The sequence below is a fragment of the Saccopteryx leptura genome, chromosome 9, assembly GCF_036850995.1.
Source record: "Saccopteryx leptura isolate mSacLep1 chromosome 9, mSacLep1_pri_phased_curated, whole genome shotgun sequence".
Classification (NCBI taxonomy): domain Eukaryota; kingdom Metazoa; phylum Chordata; class Mammalia; order Chiroptera; family Emballonuridae; genus Saccopteryx; species Saccopteryx leptura.
The window spans coordinates 37,669,071-37,693,765 of record NC_089511.1 but is presented as its reverse complement, the minus strand read 5'-3'; the positions used below and the strand labels follow the sequence as shown (position 1 = coordinate 37,693,765).

Genomic DNA, 24,695 nt, shown 5'->3' with positions numbered 1-24,695 from the left:
AGTTTTTATTTATTGATTTTTCAAAGAGAGGAGGAGGGAGCAAGAAGTATCAACTCATGGTTGCTTCACTTTAACTGTTCATTGCTTGCTTGTCATATGTGCCTTGACCAGGCAATCCAAGGGTTTCAGACCAGCGACCTCAGCATTCCATGTTGACACTCTATCCACTGCGCCAACACAGGTCCAGCTACAATTGAGTTTTGTGTATTGATTTTATATTCTGCAATCCAACTGAGCTTGTTAGTTCTAATGGCTTTTTAGTGAATTCTTAGGATTTTCTATATCCAAGGTTATATAATCTTCAAATAGAAATAGTTTTACTTCTTTTCCAATCTGAACACTATATATATTGAATACTATCGAATATATATATACACGTATATATATATTATCGATACTATATATACTGAATACTATATATATATAAATATATATATATTTCACATGGGTACCGTTGTGGGAAGTGAAAAACTTTTGAATAATTTAGAACTTGCCTGTCTCATCTCATCTCAGTGACCATATGTGCTTTTCACATCCCCTTCTCCACTAAATCTAATCCCGTTATTTTCTGCATACTGTGCAGTATGCTTTGTTCTGGTTATTTACCGCCCAATCTGGTTTTACATGACTGCTTATCTGTCATTAAACACAGTTGTATAGCCTCCTTTTCTGGTGCTGTCTGGCTCATGCTGGCACTGGTTTTGTAATTGTTCTCATTTTTATTATCCTAACTCTTACAAAATGTAACCACAATATTCACAATATTCAGAATTCTACCAGCACTATCTTGAAACAAAGCACAATAATTAATCCACAGGTAGAATCAAAGGCAAACTGTTAAGACCCAGAATTACAAAGCAGTCACTTTGAATAGTTAAGTTGCATCACAATAATTGATAATCTAGTATTGTAAACTGCAAATTGTGGAAAACAGTGATTGACCTATGGAAGGTGTGGATCATCTATACATATCCATTTGGCACTGAAAATATTTTGCTTTCTGTTATTATGAATTTCCACACCCATTGCTAAAAAATGGGACTTTTTGTACCCTGACAGGGTTTTCTGGGACACGGGACTTGCAGAGCAAAAGCTGAAAAGGTATTGGAGAAACTGAGGCAGTTGGTCGCCCTAACTGCTCCTTTGTAGGTTGCTCCTACATATGTAACCTGATGTGATGCTCCTCTCTGGGTCTGCCCCTTAAGAGCCCATGTTGTGACTGCTGGTTTGCTGTTTAACTTGTTCTAGGATCGGACCATGAGACTATGGAATATTGAAGAAATTGACCAAATTCCTCTGGTAATGCAGAACAAAACGGCCCTGGGCTTAAACGTGAAACAGGTTGGTACTGGGTAAAGTTAAGCCCAGTGAAAGCTTTCATTAGTTACCACTACAATTAATTTACTCTTCGAATAAACTTTTTTTTTAGCAACTGGGGATAAAACCATGAACAGATTGCAATCCTGGCCCTGAGTTAGCTCAAATTCTAAAAGGGGAGAAAAAACAAAGAAACTAGAAAAAAATATTTAGTGACTCACATGGTGATAAGTAATTTAGAGAATAACAGGGAAAGGGAATGAGAAGTTGGAGGTTGGTGTATTTCTAAGGGTAGGTCTCATTGAGAAAGTGACATTTATTCAGAGACTTGAAGGTGGTGAGGGAGTGAGATGTGCAGATGACCAGGGGAAGAACTTCCCAGCAGAGAGAACAGCCAGTGTGGAGACCATGGGGCAGGAGTGAGCCTGGTGCAGTTGAGTTGAGGGGGACTGGGAAATGAGGCCTGAGGGAGCACTGGGCACACAGCTGGACACTGTGAGCCTCCGGCAGCAGGCCCTCTGGCCAGCTTCAGTGTCCCATTTCTCATGGAAGGGGCTCAGGTTCCTATGTTTCTCTAGTGAAAGATCTTGGTGGTAGAGTGGGCACATCTGCTTCACCAGGTGCAGCTGGGGCTGGCCACAGAGGTTCTTCCTGAGCAGTGGAGGCCTGTCCCTGCTGGGACCACAGAGCAGATACCTGGCTGCTGCCTTAAGAGGCTAAGGAGTCTGTGCTCGGCCCTCTTGAGTCTTCCTTCCCTTGGAATCCTACAGCCACCGGGGCTTGTCTCCTCTCAGAAGTTCTGGCTCGGAGCCACTGCTTCTGGGAACGACTAATTTGGGAACAGCACCACGGGGAAGGGAAGCGAGGGGTGGGGCCCACGTGGACCTCGTCTTTGCGGCCAGCTGGTTCTCATGGCCTCTGTGGCCAGGTTGGCCCTCAGCCCTAGAAGCTGTCTAGCTAGAGAGTAGTACTTGCCCATGTCCTCCACTTGCCAGCGGGAGCTGCCTCCTCTGAGCCCTGCCATTCTGAGGTTGGATCATGAGAAATTATACTGTAGAATAAAGAAGTTTTAATTTTAGAAAAGGCTGGTTTTCTCAGAGGCTGGATTTCCCAGAGGCCCTGCCCTATACAGAGTTTGCCCCGTCTCTCCTGTGGGTCTTAGTGTCCTGAAGTAGGCAGAGCACAGGGTGTTGAGGCGCCAGGGCAGGGGCATGCCATCTTGCAGGCTTGTTTCAGAGGACTGTGCTGTGGCTGGGACTCCTGAGAGATCTCTGCTCATGGCCTGAGAGCCCACTCCGTGGTTGCTCACTTGTTTGTGGGAAGCAGATGTAGTGAGTGAGCTGTGCTCTGGTGTCCACTGTTCTCTGTGTGCTTTGGCCAGGAACAGGCGCCAAAGTGAAGGAGGATGCTCGGCACCTCCACCATCTAGTAGAAATTCCCGCTTTGTTCAGAACTTGTGCTAATTTGCTTCTCGTAGTTCTGTAAGACTGCGGATGTCAAGGATTTAGGATATCCCCTTCATCCTATAGTTCTGCTCTGCACAGAGCAGAGATGGGGTTAAACCCCTCTGCCCTGTCCTCTCCATTGCCAAATGGCTTACCGTCCTGCTTTCAGGACCCCCATGGCAGGAAACGTGGGCTGGCAGTACCTGCATAGCTTTTGGGGGGAAGAGAGGGAGTAGCCTGTGCTCATCTTGGTGGCCTGCAATTTCCACCCTTGTATGGGTAGAGAGACCTCATAGAGGAGAGGCAGCCCTCGCCTTGACCTAATCCAAGGTGGCTGGATTGGGTGGGAGAATTCTAACTGCCATGTCTTGATTCTCTCTGACTAGCATCTCCTTTCCGCTTTTTAAAAAATATTTCACATCAGTGTGAAGAATGTGACAGGCCTTTCTCTGTCTATGAAAGTGATGTCTTTTCTGAAACAGTCACCAAATGTGTGTTTTGCCGGATGGAAACAAAAGACTTGTCAGCAGAAGCCTCATTATCATCATCAGAAGAGGACTCACCGGCAAGGGATGCAGCCCAGGCAAGGATGACTGATGGCCACCAGGCCCTTTGAGTGGCTTAAGCACAGGCCACCTGTCGTGTAGGTTTCAGGACTCTGCAAGGACCTTTCTCTTGGGCCCTTCCCTGGCTGGGTGGGCCTGTCAGACTGGGGCCGGGCTCCCACCACTGTGCTGCCTCCTCAGCACACAGCACCCTTACTGAATGGGATTGGATGCTTTATTTTTAGTTTTCAGCAGAATAAAACTATATCCTTTTGGAAAATGAGTGTGCTTGTGAATTCCAGAAGCATTCTTGCTGTTATAAGCTTTATGTCCTGGTGTTCATCGAGACACATCTGGATTCCCATTCTGGGCCCTGGAGTTGCCCTATAAGGCAACCCTCAGGGGCTGGTGGAATAAAGAGTAAGATGTGTGGGGCCCCCTCTGTGGAGACTGTGGGTGCCTCCTTAATGCTCTCAGATAGCCACCTGCCTAGAGCAGAGGAAGGTCTGGTTACGCAGGCAGGTGGTGGGCATCTCCATCACAGAATGTTTCATGCTATCCAACCCAGACTTCCATTTCCAGCATGCCCATGCACACAGACCGCCCTCTTCCTGCTTCCACAGCGTATCTACAACATAATTACTTCGGTAGTGAAGATTTCAGTTGACAAACATGAAGGGCCCCCTTTTCCATTTGGTATTACATGATTTCCATAAAATACCATTTGTATGCCCATTGGTCCTTTTTAAATACTTAATTGGTGGATTTTAGTGTCAATTGACTGGCATCCAATAATACTGCTCAGGAGCACCATAACCTGTTCGTTATTCTTTGGGCAAGTCCTGTTGTGCTGAGTAATGCCCTCCTCCGTCACAACCCTGGTGACTGCTCAGACTAAAGCAGTCTGGTCGGTAGTTATTCATTTATTTATACGAATGATGTGTGAACATATCAAAACTCTGGCGCTCTTAGCAATTCGGTTCTTCTTCAAAGAGAAGTCGTATTGCTAGTGGTCTTGGGTTTCCGACAGAAGAAGGCATGCACAGGTGTCTTCTTCCCTCCGCTGTGAAGGATGGGTGGACTACATACACCAACACGGCCCTCATTGATGGGCATTAGGTTGTTTCTCGTTTGTTTGCTATCACAAATAATATGGGAGTGAACCTTCTTGTGCATGTATTTTTGCAGAAACAACTTTTCTGTGGATGAGCCTCTCCCATCTGAGGAATTGCTGGCTTAAGGATTAGTAAGTAGTGTATGGTTTTGTGGTTGCTCAAAGGTCCCCTAAAGTACTGGGGCAATGTGTCTGAGTGAGGGGACCCACACTGGGCAAGTGAGAAGCTTGGGTGGGTAAAGCCTTGTCTTGCAGCAGAATCCTCCCCAATCATGGTGTTGGTGGTGCTCCAAGGCCAGTAGCCTGGGCTCCTCGAAGCTCTTGATCCCTGCGTCCGCGGACTCTGCCCTCTCAGGGTCCGTCGGTGAAGCGGCCCAATAGAAGCCACGGGTCTGGTCTTGACAGGCGGGTAGATGAGACTCCACGATGACAGGGCCGGCGACACCAATGGTCAGAGTGCGGCCGAGGTGGGTCGTCTGGAAGGGTACCAGTGGGATGGGTGCGAGGCGTGGTACCGCGGGACCACCTCGGGGTGTGCGCCCTGACCCAACGTGGGCGCAGCCGGCAGCCGCGCGGTGTCGGCGTAGCGGGGATTTCCGGAGCGGGAGGGGACTCGGCATCGCTGGACAGCCCGGTGGAGTTGCCTGCGCCAGCTCTGGAGGGCAGAAGGCCAGGGCCTTGCGCTAATATCTCCCAGAGAAGGAAGCCCCCCTGGCTCCACGCCGGGACGCGGACACTACAAAGACCAGGGAGAGAACACTGCCGGGGTTCCACCCACCCCGCGCCTTGAGAGTCTCAGATTTCGGTGTCTACAACTCCACCACAGCCGCGTGTGTAAACAAAGACCGATACCACGCATGCGCGTGCTGCTGGTAAAACTTGTGCGCATGCGTGCGACTGATGGAGTAAATAGTGATGAGGAATAGAAACGCGCGGTGCACTTGCGGGCGGCGCCGTGGCTTAGTTGGTTAAAGCGCCTGTCTAGTAAACAGGAGATCCTGGGTTCGAATCCCAGCGGTGCCTCAACCGAGTACCCGAACATACTCAAGTTTTGCCCAATTTCCAATTTTGGCTTGCCCCCTTTCCCTTCTCCCAATTTTGGGAGTGTTAGGGTGATTCTGAGAAGCCATTGCCTTGCGGTTGGGCGGGCCCCTGGCCCTCCCTGCAGTCTGCCTCGGGTCTCGAGAACTGCGACACAATCTCCGTCCCCGCCACCAAGCGGAGTCGTCCCTCCATGAGGAAGCGCAGAACTCCACGGTTGCCACGGCGCGCGATATGGGCAGCGGCCGACAGGGCCCCGGGGGGGAACAGATCAAGCAGGACTCCGGATTTGGAGCTCATTTCTCCAGGGGCCTCGGTGTGCGGCTGCGCCCTAAGGCTCGGCTGCGTGAAAATACACGGTCGCGGGCCCTGGCCTAGAGCTATTGCATCGCAGTCTCTGGGGACGCGATGAGGCATTGTAATAATAATAATAAAAAAGTTACACAGGAATTCTCACGTCAAACTGAACGGAATTCATGTCAGCCTCTCAACAGTTTAGTTTCACGAGCTGCAGAAAAAGCAGTCATGCCATCAGTCTGTCTCAAATTCACTTGCCCCAGAAGGAGCTCTTCTCTCTCTTTCTCCTATGGCTCTGGATTTATTATGATTTTTAAAATTTGGTTAACCGTCAATTTCTTGCCCATTGCAGCTTGGTTGTTTTCGATTGACATTGCAAAGAAAAACTTGTAGGGGTAATTTGAGGCTTTGCAGCTCTGATAGGAACATCACAGATGAGTTTATTGGTAACAGGCTTGAGTCATTGTGGGGCTGCTATTTTTTCGACACATCTTTACTGCTAGCGTGAGGTATGTCAGGTCAGTTTTGAGCATTTGCTTATTATGACTAAGGAGGGATGTTTAATTTCGTTAATTTTTTTTTTAGTTTTCAAGGTATAAGTTTTGCACATTTTTTTTGTTAAATTTATCCCTACACATTTCCTTCTGTTTGATGTTATGGTAAATGGAATTGTTTTCTTAATTGAATTTTCAGATTGTTCATTACAAATATATTGAAATACAATTGATTTTGTATTTTAATCTTATATGTTGCAACCTTGCTGAAGTCATTTATTAGTTCAAATAGGTTTTTAGTGAATTCCTTAGATCTTCTATTTTCTTGGATTTTCTGTATATAAATAATTGTTCTATTATAGTTTTACTTCTTTTGTTTTAGTCTAAATGTCTTTTCATTTTCATGCCTAATTGTTTAATTGTACCTCCAGTACAATATTAAACAGAAGTGGTGAGAGCACACATTTTTGTCTTTTTTTTTTTTTTTATCTTAGGGCATCCTGTCTTTCATACTTCATACTTAATGAAATATGACATTAGCTGTGGATTTTTATTTATTTATTTATTTAAAAAAAATTTTTTTCTGAAGCTGGAAAAGGGGAGAGACAGTCAGACAGACTCCCGCATGTGCTCGACCGGGATCCACCCGGCACGCCCACCAGGGGGCGACACTCTGCCCACCGGGGGGGGGGGGGGGATGCTCTGCCCCTCCAAGGGGAGGCTCTGTTGCGACCAGAGCCACTCTAGCGCCTGGGGCAGAGGCCAAGGAGCCATCCCCAGCGCCCGGGCCATCTTTGCTCCAATGGAGCCTCGGCTGCGGGAGGGGAAGAGAGAGACAGAGAGGAAGGAGAGGGGGAGGGGTGGAGAAGCAGATGGGCGCTTCTCCTGTGTGCCCTGGCCGGGAATCGAACCCGGGACTCCTGCACGCCAGGCCGATGCTCTACCACTGAGCCAACTGGCCAGGGCCAGCTGTGGATTTTTTAATAGACACTTTTTATCAGGTGAAGAAGTTCCCTTTGATTCTTCATTTGTTGAGGGTGTTGATTTTGTTAAATGCTTTATTGGCTTCTGTTAAGACAATTATGTGGGGTTTTTTTATTCTACTGATATGGCGTGTTACATTAATTCATTGTTAGATGTTAAACCAACCTTGCAGTACTAGAATAAATCTCATGTGCATATGTTTTACATAAACAATTAACATGATCATCTTGGAAGTCTTTCCAGATGGGTGTCCTTAGTTTCCTTATTTCTCATTTACTGCTTCCCAGTGGTCCTGGCTCAGCTGTGGCTGTTATATGAATTAGGAGACCCCCTCCCCCAGCTGATGGACAATGTGGTGGTGTGGGTTTTTTTCTGAACCTCACCACCATGGACAAAGCTGGGACGGCACTCCCTTCACACACAGGTTTCTTTGTGCACTTGAGTTTTTCAAAGACAAAGCTAAGAGAGGATTTCTGAGTGTACTATGTACAGGCCACTCTGATTTCCCCCTCCTTGAGCTTTTCTGGAGTACCCACTCCTCCATACCTCGCCAGACCGGGAGCCTGCCAATATCAGGGACAGTTTTGTAAAATGCCATCTTATTGGTATTTTATTCCATATTTCCCTCACTTCAAGTGGAGTTGGGGATCCTTCTAGATGCTTTTTGGCTATTTGTATTCCTTCTGTGAGTTGCCTGTTTGTAACCTTTGCTCAGAATTTCAGTTGTGTTGTGTGTTTTTCTTACTGATTTGTAGGTGGAATTTATATTAAATAAGAATCCTTGACCTTTTATAGATGTAATCAATTTTTTTTTTCAGAGACACAGCGAGAAAGAGAGTCATAGACAGGGACAGACAGGAACGGAGAGTTGAAAAGCATCAATCAGTAGTTTTTCGGAGCGCATTGTGACACCTTAGTTGTTCATTGATTGCTTTCTCATATGTGCCTTGACTGTGGGCCTTCAGCAGACCGAGTAACCCCTTGCTGGAGCCAGCGACCTTGGATCTGGTGAGCTTTGCTCAAACCAGATGAGCCCGCGCTCAAGCTGGCTACCTCGGGGTCTCAAACCTGGGTCCTCGGCATCCCAGTCCGACACTCTATCTACTGCGCCACCACCTGGTCAGGCGATGTAATCAATATTATCTCTTAGCCTGCTGTTTGCTTTTTGACTTTGTTACAGTCTTTTATCTTTTCATTTAATTATGTCAGTTTTCAAGTCCTTTGGTGAGTTTATACTGTTCTTAATCTAGGTCTTGTATGTTTCCTATGTATGGTGAATGGGACAATTTTCCTATTAATTTTTAATTCTTACATTCCTAGCATGTAGGAATGCCTCATATGTTTGGATATGGCTCTTTAAAGCCGCGCTCTTGCTTGACTTTTTATTTTGTATGTTTATTAAAGCTGGGGACAGTGAAAGAAGGAATGGCTTAGGACAGAAGAAGCAACAAGAGAACCCAGGAGAGGCTACTTTGGTTCACTGAGAAATAAAAATCACAGTGAAAGAAGTGAGCCAAGGAGGGACTGCTGTCAGCTCACTGGAAAGTCAGAGAAAGGGGGGCCTCGGAGACAGGGGTTAGGGCAGGGGTCCCCAAACTTTTTACACAGGGGGCCAGTTCACTGTTCCTCAGACCATTGGAGGGCCGGACTATAAAAAAAAAACTATGAACAAATCCCTATGCACACTGCACATATCTTATTTTAAAGTAAAAAAAAAAAACAAAAGAAGACGGGAACAAATACAATATTTAAAATAAAGAACAAGTAAATTTAAATCAACAAACTGACCAGTGTTTCAATGGGAACTATGAGCCTGCTTTTGGCTAATGAGATGGTCAATGTCCAGTTCCATATTTGTCACTGCTAGCCGTAACAAGTGATATGACGCGCTTCCGGAGCCGTGACGCGGGCATCCTGCGTCACTGGAAGTAGTACTGTACGTGAGTGACGCCCTGCTTTGCAGTGCCGCCCCATACAGTACTCCAGGAGCTCCTCTCACTGACCACCAATGAAACAGGTGCCCCTTCCGGAAGTGCGGCGGGGGCCGGATAAATGGCCTAAGGGGGCCGCAGTTTGGGGACCCCTGGGTTAGGGGGTTGGTCCAGGATGAGGTGCTGCTGCCCAATGCTCCGTGGTTGCAAGTCCCTTAGGGTTTAGGAGATGCATGCCTGTGGGGGAGAAAGATGGGGAAGAGAAAAGTAAGGTGTGCTCCGGGGAGGGAGGGCGCACCTTGACTGACTCTTTTATTATTGACAGTAATTTGTTAGATTTGGGGGGAGGGAAGATTCTGGGTTGTACAAATTGGGATATTGAATGATAAACTTAATCTTAAGAAAAAAAATGTTACAAACTGGAGAAAGATATCTGCAATACATATAAGTAACAAAATGATTTTCAGCAAAGGAAGGATCCAGTGGGTTTAGCAGAGCAGTGGGAATGACCTCATTTTATCAGAATTGAAAAGCCGTATCATCAAAATCCCACTCTTCAGTATTTCTCCAAGAGAAATGAAAAAGAAAATATCCATAAGAACACTTGTACACAAATGTTCACAGATGCTCTAAACGCAATAGCTAAAGCTAGGGCCAGCCCAGGTGTCCATCACAGAGATAGATGAACCTTGGCATGCCAAGCAATGGACTACTACACAGCAACGAAAAGGAAGGGACTTCCGATGCTCGCACCAACATAGATGAAATTTCACATTGTGCAGTACAGAGATTATCACCCCATTCATATGAAACTTGAGAAAATGCCAACCAATCTGTAGAGACAGCTGACCAGTAGTTGTGTATGTGGTGGAGAGACTGACTGAAAAGAGGCAGAAAAGAACTTTTGGGGTGATGGAACTGTTCTTTATTTTGGCTAGGGTGTGGGTATGTATTTTTTTCAAGACTCTCTTAATTGTATACTTAAGATCTAGGCATTTCACTGCATGAAAGTTAATCTCTTTTAAAATATTAAAACAACCAAAGCCATGTTGACAGCGATCTGGATCTTTCCCCCAGTCTTCTCACCCCCACCCAGCTCCGTGCCTGTTTAACTCACCTTGCCCATTGCCTGCACCCTCATAGCAGGGCCAGGCCTCGACTGGGGGGCTATCTCATCACCTCTATTTCTTCTTCTTATGCAGTTCCAGCCTAAGGCCTTCCAGAGAAAAGTTCATGTAGGCGAGGTGAGCAGGGATGTGTACACCCTATTAGCTGCTCCCTAGGAAGGGTTCCACATTTGGTGATCCTCTGGAGTGGTGGCCTCAGCCTTGGGGAAGAGCCCACTGACAACCTCGCAGGAAGAGCTCCGCCTTGCTGCCAGGGAAGGGCAGGGAGTGAGGTCTCCACTGTGCTGGTTCTCAGCTGGAGGAGCCAAAATCAGTCAGTGATTTCCCTTATCCCTGCTCAACCGTGTGGTTATTCTTATAAAGCAAACTGTAACGTTGAATGTATTTGTACAAATGATATTTATTACATTTTACTATTTTAACAGGTCAACTAATGTTGAAACAAAACATTTGGCACCACATTTTAATTCTTACAATTGATTAGATTATACTTTAACACAAAAACTTATCCACATTTAAATTCAGCAAATGTAGAGTGTCTACTAGGTGTAGGATGATTCACTCCATGCTCTGGGGGCTGTAAGCATGAGATGAGAAGTCTATGTGGGGCAAATTCAGGCTGATGGAGCATTAAGAAGGGAAGCAAAGCTTAGGTGTAGGCATTGGTAGGGACTGGTTTCCAGCCTTTGTGTTTGGGTTCCTCGCTGGGCTGTGTCCCTGAGATGATCTGTAACTTTTTTCTGAACCTGAGATTGGTTCCTTGAGAAAGCTGTTGACATCAGTAATTTTGAAAAATAAATTGGTACCAAGTCAACCACTAACTGTGCTGACTCTGCTGTTTGTGGCAGATTACCTGCTGTGCTTGTCTGCAATTGAGGCCGAACTGCATACAGGAGCCTGGGAACCTTACTCTGAGGAGGGTTCTGTAGGCACGTCTGCTGGTGAATGTCGGCAGAACTTTGCAACTTCGGTGGGCCAAGCCTAAGTGCACACAGCTAAGGGTGACCTCGGGCATGGAGTCAGACTGCCAATCAAGTGACTTTCAGTAAAATCCATACCTGTGAGGATGAAGCCCTGGAGACGGCCATGCCAAGCTGATAGGCTCATGGTGGGACCTGCACCCCTGACTTCCCTCTTATGCATCTCAAAGCTCTCTTTAATGTATGGTAATGAAATAATTTTGTTTGAATCAACCTGACTTGTAGTACAGAGATATAATTATAAATCCATTCCATCAAACATATTTCTATACCACATTTTCTAAATTTATAACATATTTAGAAAAAGTATTGAGCTAAGAATTATTCTAGATTGCAGCATTTTAAAATGAGATTGGAAGTAGACAAATGAAGAGACCTGCAATTATGATTATTATAATCTTGATTCCTCACATTCTTTTTTTTTTAATTAAGTGAGAGGCAGGGAGGTAGAGTGACAAATTCCTGCATGCGCCCTGACCAGGATCCACTGGGCAAGCTCTGGGGAAGCTCTGCCCATCTGGGGCCGCTGCTCCATTGCTCGGCAACCAAGCTATTTTCATGGACCTGAGGTGAGGCCATGGAGCCATCCTCAGTGCCCAGGGCCAACTTGCTCAAACTGAGCCATGGCTGTGGGAGGGGAAGAGAGAGAGAGAGAGTGAAGGGGAAAGGGTGGAGAAGCAGATGGTCATTTCTCCTGTGTGCCCTAACCAGGAATTGAACCTGGGACTTCCACACACCAGGCCAACACTCTACGGCTGAGCCAACCAGCCAGGGGTTCCTCACATTCTAAAATGAACACATTTGCAATTAGCATGTAGTAATCTATTATAAACATGTACAATTTCTCCCAATAAATTTGAGATAATTTTGTATCCAGCCACAGATGGCACACACACATTTACTGTTGCAAACTTTATAATTTCTATAACAATTTAAAAATAACACTGGGGAACAAAATTTTTGTTGCATCCACAAAAACACTTGTTCTTACCTAATTCGAGTGTGCTGATCTCAAATCTGACCTTAGTTTTTCTCTGTAAACTACAGTTTTGCAATTCAAGATTTTAGGTTTTCATCTTATTGTAAAATTTTCAACATTTAGTTTAACATAATGAAGTAGAATGTCTTCTTGGGCATATCTTTGTGAAAATATAATAATTTATATAATGCAGTAAATACACTAATACACTAAAAGATATGATTGCATCAGAATTTGTCTACAATTTTGAAATAGAACATATTAAAACACTTATTTTAATCATAAAATTTCTTCCAAACTTATTTAAATTCTATTCAGGCAAAATTTTGCGTTTGTAGCTCTTGCATTTGTGTACTTGTTGAGGACAATCTCATTTGATGCTCCAGCAGTAGTCTGCTCATCACTAACAGCTCCAAGATTTTTGGGAAACTTATCAAGGTGACTGTTCAGGAAGTGAATCTTAACGCTCAGGTTACATCCAATGTTCCGGAAAGCCAACAGCATCCTTGAAACCAGAAGTTCATAGTTTTCTGCTTTTTTGTTGCCAAGGAAGTTCTTTGTAACTGCCACAAAAGACTGCCATGCTGCTTTCTCCTCCTCATTCATCTTCCTGGCATATTCTTCATCACATATGAGGGTTCGAATTTGAGGTCCATCGAATACACCTGCTTTTATCTTCTTGAAAGACAAGACAGGAAAAGCAGAAATAATATGTTGAAAGCATTCACTTTCTCTGTTCAAAGCCTGAACAAACTGCTTCATTAAGCCAAGTTTGATGTGAAGTGGGGGGAAAATGATCCTGTCTCGATTAACTATAGGTTCATTCACAATATTTTGCACCCTGACTTCCAGAGCTTCACGTTTCGGCCACTCCTTTTGTGTCCAGTGTTTCTCCCGAGCTCAGCTGTCCCACAAACACAGAAAGCAAGATACTTCGTGAAACATCTCTGTTGTCCTAGCAGGAAATTTACCATTTTAAGATCCACACAAATGATCCAGTTATGCTCCTCATACTTCAGAAAGTTGAGGACAATTTTTATGTCATTATAATCTTCTCACAGATAAGTTGAATAACCAATTGGAACCGTTGCATAAACATTACTGTTGTGTAGGAGAACACATTTCAGACTCTGTGTAGAGCTGTCAAGAAATAGCTGCCATTCTGTTGGACTGTAAGTGGTAACACCTAGCTGGCTGAGAAGACTACTGATATCATGACAGTAAACAAAGTGTTTGTCTTCGGAAAAAAAGTCCACAAAAATTTGTTCATGCTTCCTGAAATGGGATACTTTAGCTGACCGGTGAAGTACATTCTTTTCTTGCAGCCTGGAGGCTAATAACTCAGCTGCTTTCTTTGATTGGCCTAAATCTCTTACTAAGTCATTCAATTTGGGTTGGCTAAACTGCTGAGGGGTTAATGACTGCTTGGCATCAGAAGAAGACCCTTCAGATTCTACAACCATTTCCTCATGCATCTTATCAAAATACACTTGATCACCATGTTCACTTTCTTCGTCCTTAGAAGAAATAAAACCATTGAAAACTGGAACCGGGATTGTCTCAGAGTGTGGGATAGGTCGTATTGCTGAAGGAATATTAGGATATGTGATCATATGCTGTTTTTTCCTGCCGATGCCCTTTGTATGGATCAGACAGAAATAATAGTCACTGCTGTGGTCCTTAGGTTCACGCCAAACCATGGGAATACCAAAAGGCATTCCTTTGCATTTTCCTTCTGTCCAGTCATGAAGCATTTCCTCACAATTATGACACACAATATGAGGAGCCCAATTCTTGTCTTGATCGCCAAGGGGAACTTGAACATAGGCAATATATGCACGTGTCACAAATGAGGAAAGATTGCGCCTTTGATGTTGAAGTGCGTAACAGCCACATATATAACAGAAGGTGTCAGGACTATTCTTACATTTACGCCTACTTGAAGAAGCCATGATTCAATCTTAAGACAAAATAAGAGGGTGTTTTAATCAGATAATAATTTTTTACATTTAAAAGCAATTACAATTATGTAAAAGTGATGTTTGTAGAATATGAATTGCCTTGTGGTTATGTTCAATCCAAGGGTTGTTGCCCTTTAACTCCAACTTAAAAACCAATCCATGCCATTAACTGTAACAAAAAAAAGTTAAAATTGCATAAAAACTAGAGCATGCACCGAAAAACAGATTTCAGATTTGGAATCAGCGATGCAGAAATATATAGAAACAGTTCTAAAACCTCATGCAACAGAAAATGAAAAAAAAATTGTTATAATTGTATTTATAATTATAAATAATTATAATTATTTAAAACTACTTCCACCACCAAAACATGCAGCATGGTGGAACAGAGCATGCCAATGCACGGACCAGTCCTTGAAAAAAAGGCCAAAGGATTCTGACAGATAAAGTGGATGTAAACAAATGGTGCTACTGACTGGGTTGTGTCTTCTGGTATTGTCATCAGCACCTTCAGGAGATCAGTCCAATCAAAGGACACGGTCTCAAGGTACCTGGAGGGCATTGTCGTATTCCATTGGAAGGACCCAAGTCCTGATGGGAAGGAAGGTGGGGAAGAGAACAGGTGACCTGCAGCTCTGCAGCTGGCACACGGGCCTGTGTGCTCCTTAGGGCTGAAGCAAAAGAGATCTTCACAGGCTCCTGACACTGGGAAGTCCAAAAGTGCCACTGGCTTCTGGTTGGGTGGCTCCAGGGCAGAGGCAGATTTAACAGTGGGCGCACCGGGTGCATGCCCTGGGCCCCGACTTCTGAAGGGCCCTGCAAACCCCACCTTTATGATTTTTTCTAATGACACCAACTTCGGTTTCATATGTGCAATTTTAACACTAATAGTACATAATGTTTTTTATTTATTTAAAAATATGGTTAACATGTATTTTTATTTTCTGTCTTTTAAAATTTTTTTAATTTAAAATTTTTATTTTATTTTTAATTTTTTCTGAAGTGAGAAGCCAGGAGGCAGAGATGTGCCTGACCGGGATCCACCCAGCATGCCCACTAGGGGGCAGTGCTCAGTTACAACCGGAGCCATTCTAGCTCCTGGGGCAGAGGCCATGGAGCCATCCCCAGCGCCAGGGCCAACTTTGCTCCAATGGAGCCTCGCTGCAGGAGGGGAAGAGAGAGATAGAGAGAAAGTAAAGGGGGAAGGGTGTAGAAGCAGATGGGCACTTCTCTTGTGTGCCCTGGCTGGGAATCAAACCCTGGGACTTCCACACACTGGGCTAATGCTCTACTGCTGAGCTTGCTGGTCAGGGCTTCTCTCTTTTTTCTGAGGGGCCCAATATTTCTTCTTCACATGGGGTGTCAACCAACCTTAATTCGCCGCTGCTCCAGGGTCTCCTCCAACGCCTTAATTCACTCTCCGTCTCTTGGCTCTGCTTCTTTTGGAGTTGCTTCTCTTTCAGTCAGGAGAGGAATTGACTGCCAGTGGCCCCAGACTGACATCCCACTTCCACCTGCTCAGGGTAGAATTTCCTGTTGTTCTGAAACCTTAGGCTGAGTTTATGAGTCAGAGTTGGGTCTCAGGCCTTTTTTCTTATGATATGTCTTAGTGCAGATCTCTGAGACCAGGGAAAGGAATACAAGATGAGCTGTGATTGGCTCAGCTGTGGGCCACAGGTGGTTCCTGAGACTGGGGTGTGGGGGTGTGGTAGCTAGTCAGCTCCACTCACCACCTGGGCTGAGCACAAGTGCAGCGAGGGCCAAAGACAACTAGAAATGCTGTTGCAAAGGGCAAGGAAGGATGACTGGGTGGGCAAGGTCCACAGTGTGCTCTCGTAGTCCTGGTGACAAATCAGCATGTACTCCTGAATGACTCAAGAGACCTCCTGAGGGGACCCTTGAAAATTCCTTCATTGCTGAGTGAGGAAAAAAAGCATAGGAAGAAAGATACATGCAATGGCATAGTGTTATGCTTTAAAAAAACCCAAGACCAAAGGTGAATGGTTATTTTTTTCTATGGGTACAGACAGTATTAGGAAATTTTGTATATATAGTCTAAAGTCTGTTTTCAGGGATAAGTATTGCTACCCCAGCTTTTCCCCCTTTACATTTGCATGCAATATCTTTCTCCATCCCTTTATTTTCAGTCTCTGTGTGTGTGTCTTTCATTCTGAGGTGGGTCTCTTGTAGACAACATAAATAGAATCTTGAATTCTTATCCATTCTGGTACCTTATGTCTTTTGATTGGAACATTTAAGCCATTTACATTTAAAGTGAATATTGATAGGTGAGTATTTATTGCCATTTTCTGCTTTTCATTATGTTCCTCTGTTTCTCCTCCTCATTCTTTTTCTTTTTCTTCTTCTTCTTTTTCTTCTTCTTCTTCTTCTTCTTCTTCTTCTTCTTCCTTCTTCTTCTTCTTCTTTCTTCTTCTTCTTCTTCTTCTTCTTCTTCTTCTTCTTCTTCTTCTTCTTCTTCTTCTTCCTCCTCCTCCTCCTCCTCCTCCTCCTCCTCCTCCTCCTCCTCCTCCTCCTCCTCCTCCTTCTTCTTCTTCTTCTTCTTCTTCTTCTTCTCCTCCTCCTCCTCCTCCTCCTCCTCCTCCTCCTCCTCCTCCTCCTTCTTCTTCTTCTTCTTCACCCTTTAACATTTCTCGTAATATTGGTTTGGTAGCAACAAACCCCTTTAACTTTTACTTGTTTGGGAAGCTCTTTATTTTTCCTTTGATTCTAAATGATAGCCCTGCTGGGTAAAGTAGTCTTGGTTGTAGGTCCTTGCTTATCATCACTTTGAATATTTCATGCCAATCCCTTCTGGCTTGAAATGTTTCTGTTGAGAAATCAGCTGGAAGTCTTATGGGAACTCCTTTGTAGGTAACTGTCTTTATCTTGCTGCTTTTAAGATTCTCTCTTTTTTTTTTTTCCTTTTTCTGAAGCTGGAAACAGGGAGAGACAGTCAGACAGACTCCCGCATGCGCCCGACCGGGATCCACCCGGCACGCCCACCAGGGGCGACGCTCTGCCCACCAGGGGGCGATGCTCTGCCCCATCCTGGGCGTCGCCATGTTGCGACCAGAGCCACTCTAGCGCCTGGGGCAGAGGCCACAGAGCCATCCCCAGCGCCCGGGCCATCTTTGCTCCAATGGAGCCTTGGCTGCGGGAGGGGAAGAGAGAGACAGAGAGGGAAAGCGCGGCGGAGGGGTGGAGAAGCAAATGGGCGCTTCTCCTGTGTGCCCTGGCCGGGAATCGAACCCGGGTCCTCCGCACGCTAGGCCGACGCTCTACCGCTGAGCCAACCGGCCAGGGCCAAGATTCTCTCTTTATCTTTAACCTTTGCCATCTTACTTATGATATGCCTTGGTGAAGAACTCTTTGGGTTCATCTTGTTGGGACTCTCTAAAATTCCTGAACTTGTGTGTCTTTTTCCTTCACCAGGTTAAGAAAGATTTTTTGTTTGTTTGTTTTGCCTTTTTGTGTGTGTGTGTGGGGGAGGAGGGAAGATAGTAAGATAGACTGGCATGTGATCTACCTGGCAACCTTCTCTGGGGCCCATGCTCAAGTACCATGCTATTTATCGCGCCTGAAGCTGTTGTGCTCCAATGGAGCTATCCATGCTCGAACAGATCAAGCTACTGGCTGCAGGAGGGGAAAGAGAAAGGGGAGAGGGAGGGGGAGAAAAGCATGTGTGCCCTGACCGGGAAGTGAATTTGGAATGTCCATAAGCCAGGCCGATGCTTTATCCACTGAGCCAACCAACCAGGGCCCAAATAGCTTCTTAATCCCTTGCTCTTTCTATTCTCCTTCTGGCTCTTCTACCATGTGCATGTTATGTTTCATGTTTTCCCAGAGGTTCCCTAAACTATATTCATTTTTTGTTTTTTGTTTTTTGCAAGTGAGACAGAGAGAGACAGAGAGAAGGACTGATAGGGACAGACAGACAGGAAGGGAGAGAGATGAGAAACATCAATTCTTCGTTGTAGCACCTTTGGTATTCATTGATTGTTTTCTCATATTTGCCTTGACTGGGAACTACAGCAAAGTGAGTGACCCCTTGCTCGAGCCAACAACCTTGGGCTCAAGCCAGTGACCTTGGGCTTCAAGCCAGTGACCTTTGGGCTCAAGCCAGAGACCCCATGCTCAAGCTGGCGACCTTGGGTTTTGAGCCTGGGTCCTCTGTGTCCCAGTCTGATGCTCTGTCTACTGATCCACTGCCTGGTCCAGTTCATTTTTAAAAATTATTTTTCTTTTTTGCTGCTCTGATTGGGGTTTTTTCTTCCTTGTCTTCCAAATTGCTGATTCAGTCCTCTGCTTCATCCAACCGCATGTTTATTCCTTCCAATATAGTCTTTACTTCATTTCTGAATGGTCTTTTTTATGGTTTCTATGCTTTATTTCATGCTGTTGAGCATCCTTATGTATGTAGTCTAAAACATGCATATACACATACCTATATTTCTGTCTCTCCATGTACATACTTTAACACATGAGTTTCTGCTGATATTTCTGACTCCAATGTAGCACCATAGTATTCGTTCTCGCCTTCCCACTTGCTTTCTCTTTCTCAGTCAATGAAAAGCCCATCTCTCCCATTGTTTCCTATACATTTACTTATTTGTTCAACTCTACTGTACGTGGAAAACAGTTTCAGAATTCATAGCCTGTATCTGTTTGAGAAACAAATTTGCCAACCGGAGTATTTCTCTACAACTCTTTTTTTCTTTAGTCTTACAGTATCTAGTCAAAACATTGCCTGACCTCTTCTCTTCCTCGTCAGTTCCAGGGTGGTTGAGTGACCCATTTGTAACCATTCATGTCATAAGGCGTATTCTATCTTGATTTCCTGACATTCTGGTGATTTCTAAAAAGTTGAATATAGTAAAATTCACTCTTTGTGGTATTCTGCTCTCTAACTTTTTGACAAATTATAATACTGAGTTTGCAGTATTGAGCCAGCCTTGCATTTCTGGAATAAGCTTCATTTTAGTTGTGATATATTATCCCTTTAATATATTGCTAGATCAAATCTGTTAGTATTTTGTTAAGGAATTTTACATCTGTGTTCATGTGATATATTGGTCTGTAGTTTTTTTGTAAAGTCTTTCTTTGGTTTTGGTATCAGGATAAATCTGGCCTCATATAGTGGGTTGGGAAGTTTCTCTCCTGTTTTATTTTTCTAAAAAGTTGTGTAGAATTGATATAATGTCTTCCTTCATCATTTGTTAGAATTCATCAATGAAACCATCTGGGCATGAAGTTTTCTTTTTGGTTTTTTTTTTACAGGGACAGAGAGAGAGTCAGAGAGAGGGACAGATAGGGACAGACAGACAGGAACGGAGAGAGATGAGAAGCATCAATCATCAGTTTTTTGTTGCAACACCTTAGTTGTTCATCGATTGCCCCCTCATATGTGCCTTGACCACGGGCCCTCAGCAGATCGAGTAAGCCCTTGCTTGAGCTAGCAACCTTGTGTCCAAGCTGGCGAGCTTTTTTGCTCAAGCCAGATGAGCCCATGCTCAAGCTGGCGACCTCGGAGTCTCGAACCTGGGTCCTCGGCATCCCAGTTCAACGCTCTATCCACTGTGCCACCGCCTGGTCAAGCTGAAGCTTTTTTTTGTTGGAAGATTTTGTTATAAACTCAATTTACAATAGATCAAGCACTATTCACTTTATATATTTCTTCTTGAGTGAGCTTTGGTAGCTTCCTATAAAGTTAAACATATGTTTATCATACAACTCAACAATCCCACTCTTAGATATTTACCTATGTGAATTTAAAACTTATTTTCTCACCAAAGCCTCATTTTTTTTTTTTTTTTTGGACAGAGACAGTGAGAGAGTCAGAGAGAGGAACAGACAGACAGGAAGGAAGAGAGATGAGAAGCATCACTTCTTTGTTATGGCTCCTTAGTAGTTCATTGATTGCTTTCTCATATGTGCCTTGACTGGGGGGGCTACAGCAGAACGAGTGACCCCTTGCTCAAGCCAGTGATCTTGGGCTTTAAACCAGTGACCTTTGGGCTCAAACCAGCGACCGTGGGGTCATTCTATGATCCCATGCTCAAGGCAGTGACTCTGTGCTCAAGCCAGATGAGCTCATGTTCCAGCTGGCTAGCTTGGGGTTTCGAACCTGGGTCCTCCATGTTCCAGTCTGACACTCTATCCACTGTGCCACTACCTGGTCAGGCTCTCACCAAAACCTTTTAATTCAGAAGTTCATGGCAAGTTGTAGGACACACTGCAGGAATATCTGGGAATGGCTTCTACTTGAGGTCTATTCCAGGGCTTCCCGACCAGACTACACCTGGCCCAGGGTGGCCTACACAGAAGAGTATCTGGTCAGGCTGGGCCAATCAGAGTACTTTTAGAGAATTTGAAATTTGGGTGGCTGGCATATAATGTGCAGACTCAGGTGTTGTGGGCGATAGTGGTGGAGGCAGGTGCCATGTTTTCTGCCACGTGGTTACAGGAAACAGAAGAAGCTGAGAAAGAGAACAGATTAGGCATAGGGAAAGAGGCTGGGAAGAGAGCTCTGAACCACATAGTTTGCTCCCAAGTTTTTCTATTCATTCCTGTCCTGACCTCTGGGATGCATCTCAGGCAAGCTTCCCTTAGGAAAAGTTGAGTCAGGTTTCCATTACTTGCAGCAGAAATTGTCTTAATGATCAAAAGGCTCTCTTTGTACAATTTATGTTTTCTTCTAGAGAGGAGAGCTTTTCCATAGCACCTGCCACTTTCCCTCAGCTGGCCTCTTCCTCCTTAGTCTAAGTGGTGGGTGACAGTGGTCAAGCCATGTCATATTGCTCCTTATTTTTGTCTTCTACAAAGTGAGGAAATCCACTCTGACTTAACTGCATGGAGGATCTTGCATGGAGAGGGTACTCAAAGGACAGCCTGGACAGGATGTTGTAAGGAGGGACATGACAACTTGCCTATGGTCATCTGGATTTGGGGCTAAGGTATATCAAAGAGTGGCAATGATAATAGGGGTAAAGATTTGTTTTTTGTTTTTTTATTCAGTGAGAGAGGGGAGGCAGAGACAGACACCCACATGTACCCCAATTGGGATCCACCTGGAAAACCCACTAGAGGGTGATGCTTTGCCCATCTGGGGTGTTGCTCAGCAATGGAGCTCTTCTTAGCGCCTGAGGCAGAGGTCATGGAGCCATCCTCAATGCTTTGGGCCAACTTTCTCTAATCAAGCCATGGCTGCAGGAGGAGGAGGAGGAGAGAGAGAGAAGCAAGAGGGGGAGGTTGGCCTGACCAGGCAGAGGCGCAGTGGATAGAGCGTCGGACCGGGATGCAGAGGACCCAGGTTCAAGACCCCGAGGTCACCAGCTTGAGCGCGGGCTCATCTGGTTTGAGCAAAGCTCACCAGCTTGGACCCAAGGTCGCTGGCTTGAGCAAGGGGTTACTCAGTCTGCTGAAGGCCCGCGGTCAAGGCACATATGAGAAAGCAATCAATGAACAACTAAGGTGTTGCAACGTGCAATGAAAAACTAATGATTGATGCTTCTCATCTCTCTCCGTTCCTGTCTGTCTGTCCCTGTCTATCCCTCTCTCTGACTATCTCTCTGTCCTTGTAAAAAAAAAAAAAGAGGGGGAGGCTGGAGAAGCAGATGGGCACTTTACCTGTGTGCCCTGACTAGGAATCAAACCCAGGACTGCCAGGCTGATACTCTACCACTAAGCCACTAAGCCAACTGGCCAGGACAAAATTTGGGATTTTTATCTCCCTAGGAGAAGAGAAAGAAAAAAAAAAACTAAGCTTGTTGCCTGGAAGGTATTAAAATGTTCTTGTTGGCCCTGGTCAGGTTGCTCAGTTGGTTAGAGAGTCCTCCTGATAGGTCAAGGTTGCAGGTTTGATCTCAATCAGGCACATACAAGTGTCAGCCGGTAAATGCATAAATAGATATCTCTCTGTGTCTCTCCTTTTCTCTCAAAAATCAATCAACCAATCACATGTTCTTAAGAGCTCTTATTAGTATTGTTGTCATCACTACTGTTATAACTAGACTTAACCGAACACAATAGTTCTAGGCGTGCCCTTGTTCTCCCTGCCTCCCACACTCGACACCTTCATGGCTCTCTGTTGACACACTTTAGGTGGAATCAAATTAGACCAGCTCTTGCTGAAAAAATTAAAGGAACTAGAATTATTTTCTCTTCTTTATCAATAGAAATTTAAAAAAAAATTTTTTTAAATGTTTTATTTATTGATTTTTATATAAAGAGAGAGGGGAGAGAGAGAGAGAGAGAGAGAGAGAGAGAGAAAGAAGGGGGAGGAGCAGGAAGCATTAACTCCCATATGTGCCTTGACCAGGCAAGCCCAGAGTTTTGAACCGGCAACCTCAGTGTTCCAGGTCGACGCTTTAGCCCACTGTGCCACCACAGGTCAGGCAGAAACTTTTTTAAAAAACTAAGAAAATTAAAAAAGAACATTATTTCTTGTCATTTAAATAAATAGTTGAATGAACTTTTGGGATGGCATATCTGTTGCTCTTCTCTGGAGAAAAAGAAGTATGTCCTTGTTTTTATATACTTTTCTTTGCTGACAACACAGGGATTCAAGCTCCAAGATCTTGGTGACCTCCTGCCGGCACACAGTTCACTAGGTGCCAGAAATGATGGTAAGTTGAGCTTTCTCTCAGTTACTTGGAAAATGTAGATTTGTATTTCCAATACTCAATAACTTGCTATTTTCTTTGTTATCTGAGATTTAGGAGCTGGATGGTGACCTAGAAAGTTTCATCCTGATTACTTCAGCTGCTGTGATGCTAATATGACTCACATATTGGGAAAAATTCCTGGAAACTTGCTAAAGGAGGAAGTTCAAAGCACGTTCTTTCTGTTGACACATGTGCCCTTCTGAGAGGATTAAGGGGCACAATTTAATTTTTGCCTTGTTCCTGAGGGTAGTATGTGTACCTCTTTATTTCTGAATATCTTTTTTTTCCTTAAAAATATTGCAGAACATAGAAATAGGCAATTCACAAAGGAAGAAAGGAAAGTGGCTAATACACATGAAAAGCTGTTCGATCTAATAAATGCAGATTGAAGCCATGAGTATTTTCTCTCTAGCCATGTAAAAAAATATATAAAAACGCTCCTTGAGGCTCAGAAACCAGACTCCCAAGACACTAATCTTAAAGACCCGGCTGCATCCCTTTGTGAGTTTGAAGACTGAGGTCATTTACTAAAGACTGTTCATGAGAGAGACTAGAAACAACCTAGTGCCCGGCAGCAGGGATGCATTAGGCAGGTGACACGTCTGACACTCCCTGGAGTGTGGGAGAAGTGCTCAGAATTAGGGTGTAGAACTTCGTATGTGAATGTGGAGACATATATTGCCAAATAAAGTTACAACTCTTGCTTATTATGGCTCCATTTCTGTAAAAAAAATCTGTATGTGTGTGTTTATAAAAGTAGTTTGGCCAGTCACAAAAGGACAAATACTACAGGATTCCACTTATGTGAGGTACTTGGATGAGTCAGGCCCACAGAAACAGAATATATGACAGATTGGTGGTTACCAGGGGCTGGGAGAGGCGAGAAGGGGGGTTTGTGTTTAGTGACAGAACTTCTGTTTGGGAAGATGAGAAAGTTCTGAAGATGGATGGTGGCAATAGCTGCACAACAGTGTGACTGTCCTTAATGCCACTGAAAGTGTTTGAAATGGTAAATTTTATGTTATGCATATTTTATTTATTTATCTTTTTAGTGAGCTGTGGATTCATTGAATACCTTTATTTCCATTTAAAATTTAAAAATGTTACTATGCAGACCTGGAACCTGCCCCACACCTTTCCTTAGCTGTTGTCATTTGACAGATTTTCCTTAAGTGCAATTATTTTCTTCCTCTCCTTCTTCTCCTCCTCCTGCTCCTCCTCCTCCTTCTTCCTCTTCTTTTCTTCTTCTATTCCTCTTCTTCCTCCTCCTCCTCCTCCTCCTTCTTCTTCCTCTTCTTCTCCTCCTCCTCCTCCTTCTTCTTCCTCTTCTTCTTCTCTTCCTCTTCCTCCTTCTCCTCCTCCTTCTTCCTCTTCTTCTTTTCTTCTTCCTCCTCCTCTTCTTCTTCTCCTCCTCTCTTCCTCCTCCTTCTTCCTCTTCTTCTTTTCTTCTTCTCTTTCTCTTCCTCCTCCTCCTCCTCCTCCTCCTCCTCATCCTCCTCCTCCTTCTTCAGGTGAGAGGACAGGAGATTCCTGCAGGCACCCCGACCAGTCTCCACCCAGCAACCTCTGCCTGGGGCAGATGCTCTGCCCATCTGGGGACATGCTTGCAACTGAGCTATTTTTAGCACCTGTGGCAGAGGCTCCAGGAGCCATCCACAGCGCCTGGGGCCTTTGCATTTGAAGCAATGGATCCATGGCTGTGGGAGGGGAAGATAGAGAGGAATGGAGAAGCTGACGGTTTCTTCTCCTGTGTGCTCTGACCGGGAATTGAACCAGGGACATCCACGCACCTGGCCAATGCTCTACCACTGACCCAA

General features: G+C 44.6%; 1 protein-coding gene and 1 non-coding gene across 2 annotated transcripts in view; both read left to right on the top strand.

The window, feature by feature from the left end:
• Window positions 1-3,483, top strand: part of WDR88 (WD repeat domain 88) — a 30,494-nt gene extending 27,011 nt beyond the window's left edge. Inside the window, exons 10-11 of the mRNA XM_066350206.1 lie at window positions 1,249-1,341; window positions 3,187-3,483. Coding sequence (XP_066206303.1) covers window positions 1,249-1,341; window positions 3,187-3,378 — 285 coding nt within the window. The 3' untranslated portion in view covers window positions 3,379-3,483. The remainder of the gene's footprint in view (window positions 1-1,248; window positions 1,342-3,186) is intronic.
• A 1,887-nt stretch (window positions 3,484-5,370) lies between these two features.
• TRNAT-AGU (transfer RNA threonine (anticodon AGU)) lies at window positions 5,371-5,444 on the top strand. The gene has a single exon. It is a non-coding gene; the product is annotated as a tRNA-Thr (tRNA).
• Window positions 5,445-24,695: the final 19,251 nt, after the last annotated feature.